The sequence below is a fragment of the Amborella trichopoda genome, chromosome 11 (genome assembly GCF_054954075.1).
Source record: "Amborella trichopoda isolate Santa Cruz 75 chromosome 11, AtrichopodaSantaCruz75HAP2 v2.0, whole genome shotgun sequence".
Taxonomy (NCBI): Eukaryota; Viridiplantae; Streptophyta; class Magnoliopsida; order Amborellales; family Amborellaceae; genus Amborella; species Amborella trichopoda.
Window position 1 is genome coordinate 2,285,399 of NC_142346.1, and position 13,924 is coordinate 2,299,322.

General features: G+C 35.3%; 1 protein-coding gene across 2 annotated transcripts; it reads left to right on the forward strand.

Annotated features, from left to right (window-relative positions):
• Positions 1–1,530: 1,530 nt before the first annotated feature.
• Positions 1,531–13,231, forward strand: CYP71 (cyclophilin71). 2 transcript variants are annotated; one of them, XM_006851484.4, is made up of 13 exons: positions 1,531–1,867; positions 2,900–2,985; positions 3,667–3,755; positions 4,359–4,598; positions 4,731–4,852; positions 5,094–5,169; positions 7,167–7,274; positions 7,398–7,574; positions 9,685–9,902; positions 10,019–10,151; positions 11,524–11,747; positions 12,142–12,295; positions 12,853–13,231. In XM_006851484.4, exons 1-13 carry the CDS (start codon positions 1,710–1,712, stop codon positions 12,934–12,936), a joined length of 1,869 nt encoding a protein of 622 aa, XP_006851547.1. In that variant the 5' UTR covers positions 1,531–1,709; the 3' UTR covers positions 12,937–13,231. The 2 variants fall into 2 exon arrangements, with proteins under 2 accessions (XP_006851547.1, XP_088708103.1); XM_088851977.1 differs by lacking the exons at positions 1,531–1,867; positions 2,900–2,985 and having other exon boundaries at positions 4,351–4,598.
• The last annotated feature ends 693 nt before the right edge of the window (positions 13,232–13,924 follow it).

The window sequence follows — 13,924 nt, forward strand, 5'->3', positions numbered from 1 at the left end:
CGTGAATTTCTCTCTGTCAACAAATACTAGGTACCACCAACGAAGACAGCCAAATATTTTTCATACATGGGGATTTAAGTTGAAACTTGATCCACTTAACCCATCACCGTTCTGTTTCTGCTGAATCTCCAAAGGATAGATCCCTAAGTACCTGCAAAAATTGATTTTCCCACTTTAGCCTACCCAAATAATTTCTTTTTTTAAGAAAAAAGAACATGAAAATTTGTGCTCTCAACACTATAGAATTTTAAGCTCTTAGCACTTGTATCTCGCAGTCCAAATTTGTAATGGTCTTTGTTCAAACCATGACATTTCTTTTTTTTTTCTCGAGTTATCGAATGTGTATTTATCTAAATTGCCGCATTTAGCTTGTTATATCCTAATTTTGGGGTATTAAAACTGTCTTTAGCAATAGCTACTAAGATAAGATTAGACCGTTGGATTTGACAAATTGGACTACAGACAAGTATTTTGGTTGGTCCGGTCCGAAGTAAAAATTAGTTTGAGTTAAAAAGAGGTCAAAAATAATGTTTGATGAGGCCGGCCGATTTTGATTGGTAGAATCCATTTAACAAAGTTGGACATTTTTTTGTAATGTACTTTATATTTTTAAACTCTTATTCTTGTTTTTAATTTTTGAAAATGTGAACCAATTGGTTTGATGATGATCAAATTGATTTTGATAGGAATCCCTAGCCCGGTAGAAGTAGAGTGAATAAATTCTTCCATTGGGTGTAGTTTAAATACCAATCAAATGCTAAATAGCCCAATTAAGTTTAGTATTAAAGGAAATTTATGAAAAAATAATATAATTTTATTAATAGTTATGCGGTCCTACATTTTTCTTTTTGGGGTAGATAGTTATATAGTCCTAATTTTAAGAGTGTGCATTTTATTTTCTCTTTTATATATTGGATTGAGCTCAGTTTGGGGAATTGATGTCTTATATTTATTAAAAATACCATAAGATATTTAAAATAAATAAAATGGGCATTTTTAAATTCCCTTTTAAAATCTTCACTTTAGACCTTGAATGACCCATTTGTACTTAACAAATCACTTTGTAACTTCAAGATCTCAAGCGATGGGATTTTGCATGGAAAGCTCAAAGTTATAGTAAAACATGCATTTTGGAAAAACAATAAAGTGCAAAAATAATGTGAATGCAGAAAACAAAATTAGCATATTTTAGTTTATTATATGAGATTGTATATTATAAGAACATTTATGTTTATTTTATGAAATTTACGAGATGAAAGTGTTACCACATTCGACAATTTTTACTAGAGATGCTCTTGTCAAAGAATGACCCATCGTCAATCACCTGATTTTAAATCTAAGGGCCTGATTGTGACCGCCAAACATTTTCCAATTTTATTATGCAGTTTTGTAAGGTACCGTTTAAGGAGTAGATGGCCATTATCAACCGCCTGATTGCACATCTAACGGTCCTTTGTATTTTAAAAAAAATGTTTTATCGTATACTTTCCCTAGTATGAGCGCCCCATTCTCAGTTTGCTGGTTCGATTTGCAGCGGATTAGGGTTTTGGAGCTCGGAGTTAGTGTTTAGACGAGCTTCGCAATTGAATTAGGGTTTGTGATTTTGTATCTGAGAATTAAGGTTTTGGAGCTTGGCGAAGAGGGTTTGAAGTTGCAGTTAACCAGGGTTTGGCAACGAGAAATAGGGTTGTCGACATTGAAGAAGCTCTATGGAAAACGGAACGAGAAATGGCCATGAGGAAAAGAAGTTGCAGAGTGAAGAAGAAGAGGAGGCCATGATTGGGCCTGGACCTGCTGCTCCTCATCGCAAGAAGCGGCCTCTCCAGTTTGAGCAAGCTTTTCTCGACTCTCTCCCCTGTGCTAACATGTAAGCCTTCTCTCTTGTGCCCTTGGTTCTCCTCCCTACCCCCCTCTTTCTCTATCTCGATTTGTTCTCCTCCCTCTGTCCCTCCTTCTTTCTCTCTCTCTCTCTCTCTCTAAAAGGGTTGAGTTTTTTTAGAAGAGGAGACCTTTCAAAGCATAAAGCTGATCCAATATTACTGTAATGGAATAAATATCAGCATGAGAGATTAATAATGTGGATTTCTTTTTTAGAGAAAAGATAAATCATTAATCATGTAGAATTTTATAGATACCTGGTGAAAATGTAAAATCTGAATAAGTGAGCATGTTCACATGTCCTGCAATCACTTTTGCATTCGCTGCAACAGGAAATTCTTATTCTTCAGTGACAATTCTCATATATAGTTTTCATGTATTGCCATAAGTGTGAGTTCTGGGTCCTGCAACTTAGGCGGGAGTGAACTACTAGGCTATGTGGATAAATCGCGAATTTAGCTATTAATGTGATGCATTCTTATGTCAGTAATGATGTGCTTACTATTGATTGAGTCATTTGCGTATTCACAGAGTGAGCTGCAAATTTCGATATAAGTTTCAATTCAAGACTTGCATGTAGGATGGGGCTTGTTCCTAGTGTTGGTTCTTTTTCAAAGACTATAGCCATGGTGGTTCTTATTGCCTTATAGCCTGCCTCTATCTCTTCTTTGGTTCCCTTCCCAGGTTTTGGGTTTGGAATGATGGGGTTTAAACATTTTGTGCATGCATCACGTTGTTATTATTGCAACTCTCTTAGAAATGCATGTCATTGATAAGAGAACATTTCTTAGGAGCCCTCATCACCTTGAATGACAAAAAATCTGTTGGGAGCTGTGTTGAGTGTTTTAAATAATATTGGTTGTATTAAAATGGTTATTCAAATGGGAAACCAGAGGAATAGGTATTGTACATAACTATTTTTATGATATATAGTAACTATAAGTAAAATTTCCAGTCAAATAAATTACAACAAATATGTGGCTGCTACTTACTATGTTTCTTTGGATACCATGCGTTGCAGGTATGAGAAAAGTTATATGCATCGCGATGTTGTCACGCATGTTGCTGTATCAGCAGCGGATTTTTTCATATCTGGAAGTGTTGATGGTATGTGTTAGTTTTGGTATTGTCTTATGAATGGAACAAATGTCCTTTATTCTTAATCAAATATTATGTTGTTTCTTTCTATGCTTCAAAATATTTCTTTACTTTTGGGAAAAGTTTATTTTGTAATGGAAAATGTGAAGTTCACCTTATTAGAGGCTTTACTATATAAATGGAACCTCATCTTTATTCTGATGGGGAAGTTTATTCTTCTGAAATGCATTTTCTACATAATGTACAATGTAGAATCATCATACAAAGGAGAAAAAATATGAAAACTTCTGGTTTCTTTGACTTTTCTTTTTGACTACGTGATAGAGATCAGCATGCTTGAGATTGATTTGAGTGGGGATTTTTTTCCTTAACTGGTGTTGGGACACCTTTTAGGATTTCGTGGTAACGTCTTATTTCTAGGCACTGTACTTCCTAATTGCAGACATACCTAATCCATGTTATGATAATATAATTTCGTCTCGTGTTGAGTGTCATCATCCTACATAGTTGATGTGTATCAAAGAAAAAATAAGGTAGAAAATATTTGATGTGCTTAAGAATTTTAGAAGTATTATATGTTGTGCAATTATTTGAAGGCTCTTACTGCTTTGATGCCTTGAATGATCTTCATTTTTCTTGTGCTCCTTGAGTATCCACTGATATGTTCATGTTCATTGCTCGACGTTTCAGGGCATTTGAAATTCTGGAAGAAAAAGCCTACTGGCATTGAGTTTGCTAAACATTTCAGATCTCACGTTGGTCCGATTGAAGGCTTGGCTGTGAGTTCTCATCCTTCTCCCACGTTTAGGTCATTTAGTGATGGATTTCATTCTTCCTTTAAAGCCTGAAGTTGGTTAATTTATTTGTTGCCGTAGTTGTTCCGTCTAGAATGGTTACCACTGGGTTGGCTCCATTATGTGGTGAATTGATCTGAGTTTTTGTGGGTGTAGGGGGTTTTACTTACTATGCATAAGCCAGGTGTAGTTCATTGCCCTATTTTATACTTGTTTTGGGAGCCTTATCATTGGTTTATTCGTTTGTTTACTTGTTTGAGGTCCTTAATACTTAATGATGAAAACATAGTTGCTTTATCTAATGTTTCTCTATTGGTGTGTGATCGAATTGGTTAGCTGTAACGTACATCTATAAGTGTGTTCCTTTTTTGCACTTATTTTGATCCATATTCTTTGTTATTTCCATATTTCCATATCCAAAATCTGTTAGTTTCTTGTTTGCAATGATTTTGTACTTTTCCTATGTCTCCTTATATCAGTGAATTGTGGCCTTTTTTGATTCATCTTATGTAACATGTTTTATTCTCCATTCTATTCAATACTTCTTTCATGTGCAGTTGTCAACTATGATGTTGTCCAGTATTGCAGGTCAGTGTGGATGGTTTGCTTTGTTGTACAATTTCAAATGACCGATCTGTGAAAATATACGATGTTGTCAACTATGACATGATGGTCATGATGCACTTGCCATTTGTCCCTGGTGCCATTCAATGGGTATATAAGCAAGGGGATGTGAAAGCAAAACTTGCCATTAGTGACAAGGACTCTGCTTATGTTCACATATACGATGCACATGCTGGTTCGAGTGAACCTATAATCTCAAAACAGGTTTATGTTTGTGATTTTTTTGCTACATCTTAAATGAATGGATAAAAAGTTATATACAGTTAAGGTTTTTTTTTTTTGGCTTTTATTATGCACAAATATCTTTTATTGCTTACATTTTCGTTTACTTTGTAGATTCATTTGGGACCAGTTAAAGTTATGAGGTACAACCATGCATTTGATACTGTAATTTCTGCGGATGGAAAAGGCGTAATAGAGTACTGGTCTCCTACTACTCTCCAGTTCCCAGAAAATGGGTATGATTGTCAAATAATTCCATTTCTTATTTATTTATTTATTTATTTGGAGTTGAGGCAAGAGAGAGTGGAAGCACATCCACTCATAATGTTTACTTTCATTTTATCCTCTTCTTTTTATTTTTTTATTGAGTCATCACTTCCATTTTGGTTTGCCTAATTTTTGTTTTTTTATTGGTATGTGTGTTTGCCATATTTGTGGTTAGTATGGCTGATGCATCTCTTTACTTGATTATGTCAGGCCAACTTTCAAACTAAAAACTGAGACCAACCTTTTTGACATTGCGAAATGCAAGACTACTGTTTCTGCTATAGAGGTATTCTGGTTTTCCCACGTATTGATATCTTATAATCTATGGTTGTCTATGTTGGTATTGCTTTGCTAAATTTTCTCTCTATATCTATATGGCAGCAGAACTCTACGGCAAAATCATACATTTAAGAAGAATCTATACCAAAATCACTTATTGACATGTTGCTTTCTGTATTCTTCATTTCTGTCACCTAAAAAAGAAATGTTGACAAAAGTGTATTAGTTCTTTCATTGCCTTTTAGAGGAATGTACGTGGACTGGGACATTTCAGCCTTCTATTATGTGGATCTATAACTTATGAAAAAAGAAATTATGTGGATTTATGGTTTTAGGATACTATTACTTCCTGTTGGTTTTGTCTTCCCTTCTGTGGGATGTTGAGGCCCAGATGCCTTGGGGTGCTCTACAGGGGCTATTGCGGTCAGATTGCTTGTGGGCCTGTTTTAGTTTAGAGATGGAAGAAAAGGGCTTGGCTATGCACGAAAAGTCTTCTTTTGTCTAAGTAAAATGGATATTTATTGAAGGGTTAACATTCTGAAAAAAAATAAAAGGATATTTATTGAAATAACAAATTACAGATAATAAAAATTAGTGAAGATTAGTTTAACACAAGAAACCTCTTGGAAGTTTGGAAGCAGAAATCCCAGAATCCTTCCTTGGTTACACCCTGTAAATGAGTCTCTCCACCACCATGATTTACTTCCTGTGGAGTATGAATAATGAACAATTTCCATTGAATTTCCATAATAAGTAATTATTTTGAGAAAAATTGATCCCGATCTGTAGAGGATTGGGAGGTATCCTTTGGACACATCGCATAATGTTATGCAAGATTTCTTAGATAGTGGCTGGTACCACTTTTTTGTTATTAGGTGAACTTCTTGATCCCATGAGTTTCAACACATATGACATCATTAGAAGCCAAAGGTCTTGCATAAGCTTGAAAATTGTTCCCTCTGCATTTCTGTTAGTCCCGCAGTCACTGTAGAATCAGGAAAATTGGAGAAGACAAAATTAATAAAAACTTGCAAATAATAAAATTTTAACTAAGGTTTTGTTAGGCTACACCACTTGTGGTGTAGACCCTTAAAGTGCTCAATATTTTTAGACATTTAGATACCCTTATCCTATAGTATAGTAACTTTTTGTTTTGGGGTATTTTAAGTAATTAGTCAAGGGTAAACTAGAAATTCCTATTAGACAAAAAAACATTTATTAAAAATAGTGGACAATGACATCACTGATATGCTATGTGACATCACCCACAAGATGCACTAATGGAATGCCACTATTTTTTATTTTTTTAAAATATCCATTCTACCCTTCTGAGTGACCAAAATTGCCCCTACTTGAAAAATTTTGTATTACAATTCAAGGGTATTTTAGTGTCAAAAAATGTTGAGCACTTTAAGGGTCTACACAACCACGTGGTGTAGCCTAACAAAACCCTTTAACTAATTAGAATTACTGTCTGTATGTAATTTAAGTTCTTTTTTTATTGTTTGCATTCATTTTCCCAATATTAAAAATTTCAGCATTGTGGGGTTTTTATCATGTCAGACATGGGTTAGAATGTTCATGTACATTGGTTTTAGAAATGCTGAATGATGTGTTTGTTGGTGGTTCACAACCTCGTTTGTAACGTTTGAACCATGCATTGAAATTCATGCTGGACTTGGTCAGATTTTGGCGAGAATTTGACATAAGCCCTTGGCCATCCTAGAAATATACTCGATAATGGTGACAATACTTTTCAGTCGCACCTTATTTATTGTCAGCTGTTTGGTTTAGATTTTTCCCTAAAAATGAAGGGAATCAAGAAAGTAAATTATGTCTTTTCAGGTTTGAAATTAAGTATGTCCTGTGGAACTTGAATCTGTGATTCATTGGAGATTTGTCAACAGATGATCCGATTTCTGAACAATTGTTTTGTCTGAAGCCAAATGATTTGAATTCCTGAATAAGTTTTCTGTGAAGAAAGTTGACTTTGTTTACTTTCAGGTGAGTTCAGACGGTAAGCAATTTGCTGTCACCTCTCCTGACCGTCGAATACGTGTATTTTGGTTTATCTCAGGAAAGTTGAGGCGAACTTATGACGAGTCCCTTGAGGTAAGTTCAAGCCTTTTACTTGAAAGACTGGTCTTTGGAATGATTAGAGTGTACATTGTGCTAAGCAATGATTTTGTTTTCATTAGGTAGCTTAAGACTAAGCAATGATTTTGTTTTCATTAGGTGGCTCAAGATCTGCAGAGAAGCGATGCTCCATTGTATAGATTGGAAGCAATTGACTTTGGTCGAAGAATGGCTGTAGAAAAGGAGATAGAAAAAACCGAAGATGCGCCACAACCTAATGCTATTTTTGATGAGAGTTGCAACTTCCTTCTGTATGCCACCCTCTTGGGTATAAAGGTGGGTTTCTTGATATGTTTCAAAATTTTCAGTTGTCATTCATCAATCTTTATATATCAAGGTATCTTTAATATTGGTAGATATTATGACAGTGTCCATATGTTTTGTTTTTGTGTTAGGATTTTATCTTGTGATTGGTTGTGAGGTTTGGGATATGATGGTTTATCTCCAATTCATTCTTGAATGTGAACAAAAAGTATTTCTCCTTTGGGGAGCATTTCAATGTTATTCAAAAGATACTTTAAAATTTGTTGAACATTTTAGTAATGGGATTTTCGTGAATATTTTGCGATGATATTTTCTAGTTAATCCCAGAATTGAATTGAATTAACTTAGCCTATGGTTAGTTCTACTGTAGCCTCTCCTCCCTGGTTGGAGAGTCGGTGAGCTCGTTAGTGTCTCAATGATCATGACAGTTTCTTTCAGGATTGTCTTATTCCCCAACTTCTACTGAGGGGATTTTGGTCTTCTTAAATTTCCTTGGCCGGTGCTGTCAAATATTGTTCTTTTTCCTTTTTTTGTAAAATCTTATGGCTTTTGTCTTTTTTAGTGTATGCACACGTGCAAATGGTCACCCATACTTGAATTAAAACTCATAATTTATATTTATTTCGTTATCAATACTATAAATCTAAGTTGATATAATATAAAAAATTAATTAGAAAGTGTAATGTATATAAAGTTGATGTCAATAGCAGTTTTTAGAAATTCAGCCAAGTCGGTTTGGACTTGGGTGAGTTACTCGGCCTCAGCAGTGTTTTGAGGCGGGTTTGGGTGTCAAAATCAGGGTCGCATATACCTGTAGTACTCAGGCAAGTACTTTACATACTCTCCTGACGATCCCCTGTTTTATCTTTCTCTCTCTCTCTCTCTCTCTCTCTCCCTCTCTCTCTCTTTCTCACCCCTGCTGCGCCCTCCTCTATTCCCCGCAGCTAAATACCACCTCTCTCTCTCTCACATCAAAGTCCCAGTTGTCCTCTTTTGCTAAATAAATTAGATGCGGGCTTTGATTTGTGGGGTTTCATTCTTGTGGGTTCAATTGGCCTAGAGATTCATCGGATATTATGAAGCCATGGTTCACATTCTTGAAATTGGTTTCTAGGGCTCCCCACCCATGAACATCAGAGCCCTTGGATCATGTTGAATTCTGAAGCCCATATAAGCAGTTTTCTAATGTTTTGGTCGGCCCCCTAAGCTGGTGTTGAGCCGTTGAGAATCTGGATTTGAAACCCACCATACAGTGGTTTTTTGGGAAGTTTCAGCCATGAAAAGGGGTAAAGGTAAAGTTTGCGGAACACAACAAAAAAATTGCTATGAATCAAAGCCCCATCTGATTGTCATTAAAGAAGCTCAATAAATCCATATTTCTTCATAGAAAATAAAGAAGAATAGCCTTTGTTAATCTTTTGATTATTATTGTCCGCCTTTTTCTATCTTTTCTTATCTTGGGGATTTTTCTCTAATTTTGTGCCTTTTTAACACCATTTTCTAGCCCGGGCAGGATTCTGGCGTGTGCTCAGTAACTTGGCAAGGGCAGGGCTGAGTACTGAGCCCTAGCCAAGTTTCTGAACATTGGTCATTAGGACCATAGTGTGGTCGGCTTTTTTTTTTTCTAAAGTGGTGCTTTTCCAGCTTTGTATCTCATTTTCTGCGTAAGCATTCTTTCTTTCTTGAAGGATCGATGTCTGATCCAACAAAGAGAATAAAAAAAATTCTAGCTTAAATGGCCTACAGCTCTCCAAAACCAGAAGCACTAAAAGTTTTAAACACCCATTTTCCTGGCAATATTTTTATGAGATTGTTTACTGTTAAGACTCTTTATAACTTTAGAACAATGAGGTCACAACTAATCTTAGCCATTAAATGTCAAATCATAGAGCTTAGGGTATGTCACAAAGTTCAAGAATTTTTTTTCGAACTTGGAGCCTAAGCAATGACACATTCTCAGCCTTTCGATTTCAAATCTAACAATCAAAAGTGAATTGATCAAAAGTGAATTGACTTCCTTATATAAAAGGTAAATAGTCTCGTTGTGAACATTCACTATTTTTATTGTATTAGCAATTTGGTTTCAGTTTGTACTTACAATTGCATGATGCAAATTCTGTAGATTGTGAATTTGCACACAAATAAAGTGGCCAGAATCCTTGGGAAGGTGGAGAACAATGAACGCTTCTTGAGAATTGCTCTATACCAAGGTGATAGAAATAGTAAAAAGGTAAGGAAACTACCAGGAGCTGCAGCAAATGTTATGGAGAGTAAGGAACCTTTAATAGATCCTACTCTTCTGTGTTGTGCTTTCAAGAAGCACCGGATTTACTTGTTCAGGTATTGAAGTATTTGCATATTTCTCTGAATAGTACTAATACTTTTATTTTCAACAGGTTACCCTATCACATATTGAGCTGGGAAATTTCTGATTATATGGTTGTGTATAAAAACAGCCGGAGGGAGCCAGAGGAGCCGGAAGATGCCAGCAAGGGGAGGGATGTCTTTAATGAAAAGCCACCTCCTGAAGAACTTATGGCTGTATCAGATGTTGGGAAGGCCGTGACAACATCTCTGCCTGACAATGTGGTAACGTATCTTTACATCCTTTATGATGATTTGATTCATTAATCAGTGGATTGTTCTTTTTTCTTTTATAGATGAGGAACTGTTATGCATTCTTAGTGACCTTTTTGACTCCTTGATATTCAGGCTGAAACTGATTTATCCTTCAATGTCATGTTCATTGGAATATAATGTTGAATTTCTCTGTTCCGATGGTTGAAAGAATTCATATAACATTTGTGTTCTTCCAAGCCATATTAGAAATTTCGTATCAAGTATGGTACTAATGTTTATTATTTTCATTGAATACTACCCACTATTTTTATAAACTTGTATTATATATATATATTATGTATATTATTGACAAGTAAATGTATGTTCACAAGAAGACATAAATAGGAAAGTTATAATGAAATATAAATTGGAAAGTTAAGTTTATAATTCCTTAAATTTAAAAGGAATATTTAGGAAATATTTTTCTCTTTTTACTTTCAATTTTTTTTTTCAAGTTTCCTTTTCTTGTAATTTTTTAATTTAAGATGTTTTCAATGATGCTGGCTTGCACCGTCATCATTATGCAAGATTTATCCTAATTATTTGCGGTCAGCTACACGAATCCTATTTCGCCATTCCACTCTTTGAAGGTTCATACCCTTTGTCAGACTATAAATCACGATATCTTTGCTCAGTACTTCCATCTATGTCCTTTGGGGTGTTCCCCTTGCCCTTTTAGAGCCTTCCACTTGAATGAAATCACCCCTCCTAACCGGTGTTGTTCTTGGTCAACGTTGCACTTGACCAGATTGCGTAAGTCTACTGATGCTGGGTTCCACCAATTGTGCAAATTTGTGGTTTTAGTTTTTCACTTTTCTTCCCCATTTGTGCATGTATATTTGTTTGTACTATGTAAAACTTGATGTAATAGTACATCAGCAATGAAAGATATCTAACCAACCAAAAAAGAGAAAAAAAGAAAAGAAAAGAAAAAGGTTTGTTTTTCTTAAAAGTCCCCATAACATTTTTCAGGATATACAAATGTTCAGTTTTATGCCATGATCTGGCTTCACCTATGCTATATGAGGGAATTCCATAGCAATCCTAGGGCTTATTGTGTATTTCGTGCCCAAGGGGCATCCATGGGACATTCCAATGATAAGTGGCAGCTCTTTTAGAGGGCCATTGACAACATTGTATTGGACTATATACATCCCCATTTTTGGGGCTTTATTGATTTGACAAATTCCTTTTTTTTTGGTATGTTTTAGATGCATTCAAATGTATGTTTGTTTTTCAAATCACACTAAATCTTTTCTTGAATGGGTTTAGCAGAACATTTGAATGTATAATTGTTTGTGAAATCATTCATATTTGATATGTTTTTCTCTCTCAATACCAGATTTTACACACAACAATGGGGGACCTTCACATGAAATTGTACCCTGAAGAATGCCCTAAAACTGTGGAGAATTTCACAACCCACTGTAGAAATGGGTATTATGACAACCTTATTTTTCACCGAGTCATCAAAGGCTTCATGATCCAGACTGGAGATCCTTTGGGAGATGGCACTGGTGGGCAGTCCATTTGGGGAAGAGAATTTGAAGATGAGTTCCACAAAAGGTACATAACTGATGCTTTTCAAATTTATTGGGATGCATAATTTTAAAGATTCCCAGTGCACAAATCTTTTTATGGGAATTATTGGCCATGTTTACCACCTACTTCTCCCCCCCCCTCCCTCCCTCCTTTTTTTTTCTTTTTTTTTTAAATCATCTTTTTTGCTTAAAACACATTCACTACTTTTTGCCTTTTCTATTTATTGTTTGAGGAATCGTAATCAATTTCAATAAATGCTGAAATCATGAGAGAGAATGAGAGAGTAAAAAACTCAGACAGAGAGAGAGAGTAAAAAACTATGTTATTGCAGGCCCTGATTGAGTGATTCTTTTATTGACATATTCTCTGATTTAGTTGGTGCCATTAATTATATCGCAAGTGCTTTATGTCTCTGCAGTTTGAGGCATGATAGGCCCTTCACTCTATCGATGGCCAATGCTGGTCCCAACACCAATGGGTCCCAATTCTTTATCACCACTGTCGCTACTCCATGGTTGGATAATAAGCACACCGTCTTTGGTAGAGTAGTTAAAGGAATGGATGTTGTTCAGGTAGGATGGCTTTCAAGATTAACATTTCTGAATTTTGTTTCTTATGTAACTTCTCTCTCCTGATCAATGGTTACTAAAACTCCAACCTCTCTATCTTGTTATTCCTAAAAGATTACATGCTCCTGCTGGAGCATTTTGGGCATTTAGTCCCTTGGGTAAAATCCTATCAGGAACCATTCTTAGACCCATATTTTCGGGGACATAAGCTCCTCACCCTGATGACCAACTTCCCAAAAAACAAAACACAAAAATAGAAAAAAGAAAACGACAAAAAACATGCACTCTATTAGACAAAGATGGTCTATTTTTTGCAGTTCCAATTTTTGTACAATCAAATCTTATGAACTCGAAATCTTTTTTTTTTTTTTTTAATACCCATCGTAGATCCTTAAGTGGACCCCAAAATTTTAAATTGAAAAATCATCCTAAGTAGGTATGTTTCTCCAGGGAATAAGTGTCTAGTAATGGCCCTGGGGGAGTATGTGTGCTCTACTTCTTGTAACAACTTGTCAACAAAAAAATATCTTCTGATGGTTTTGTGGTTTCCTTCTTGGTAGGCAATTGAGAAAGTGAAGACGGATAAGAATGATAAGCCTTATCAGGATGTGAAGATTTTGAATGTGACAGTTCCCAAGTCATAGTACTTGACGTGATATTGGAGTTGTTTTGGCATTGGTTTCTAGAATATGGAGAGCAGCTTTTGCTATGCCAGGTGACTGACTGTAAACTTGGTAGAATAAGCTTATTAATCCATGTTAAACTGTGAATGTAAATTATAAACAACCACACGGAAATTGATTCTCGCTTTTATGCTTTAGTGCTGAATGGAGGAATACGATTCATGTAGTCCACTCCAAATAATTGGGATAAAGCTTGGATAATGTTGATGATTGTTTATTGTGGAATTTATCAAGTCTTGTTTTTTAGCGGAAGAAATGAAAGTCTCTTCATGATTACTGTGTTCAATGGAAGAATGAGAAACATGATTTTACAAATTCCATTCCAGGCACTCTTTTGCTAAGGATTTGCTTGAATCTCCACATGAAATGCAAGTAGGCTACTTACCCCCTTCCACCTTTGGTGACGAATAATGAAGGGAAAAGGTTCTATAAGCTGACATTACGGTATAAGCCGGGCCTGGAAATACGCAGCTAGAGGGATTTGTTTGGGCTGAAAATTTGCATAATAATTTTTAATAAAAAATTATGAGTGAAAAAAAAAAAATTTTGATTTTCAATTATTGAAGGCTTACATCCATGGACCAAATGGATGATGACCTTCTGATTAAAAATTATTTTTGTTTTTCTAATTTTGTGTAAATTCATTTGTAATATTGTTCACCTACATGAGATTAGCGTTTTTGCAAGATTTAAATTCCAATGGACTCTTGTGTTTCAAAGTGGCTTTATACTTCTGTTGGCTTATATGGTTTTTTTCTGACAAAAAGTTGTGCATTTTAAATTGTTTTGGCCAATCATGAATCAATGTGCTTGCGCTGAGTTCCACCAAAGTTATGTCTGCTTAATGTGTATGAATTTGGATATGGTTAACTTGCAAAGGCCATCACTGTCCAACCCATTGTAACATATTTGTATTAAAAGTAAACGGTCTCTTTGTACACTTTTATAA

Coding starts and splice junctions, on each gene's coding strand:
- CYP71 (XM_006851484.4), top strand. CDS start 1,710: ATGGAAAACGGAACGAGAAATGGCCATGAGGAAAAGAAGTTGCAGAGT. Junction 3,756..4,358: donor GTCCGATTGAAGGCTTGGCT/GTGAGTTCTCAT, acceptor CCAGTATTGCAG/GTCAGTGTGGATGGTTTGCT. Junction 9,903..10,018: donor CACCGGATTTACTTGTTCAG/GTATTGAAGTAT, acceptor GTATAAAAACAG/CCGGAGGGAGCCAGAGGAGC.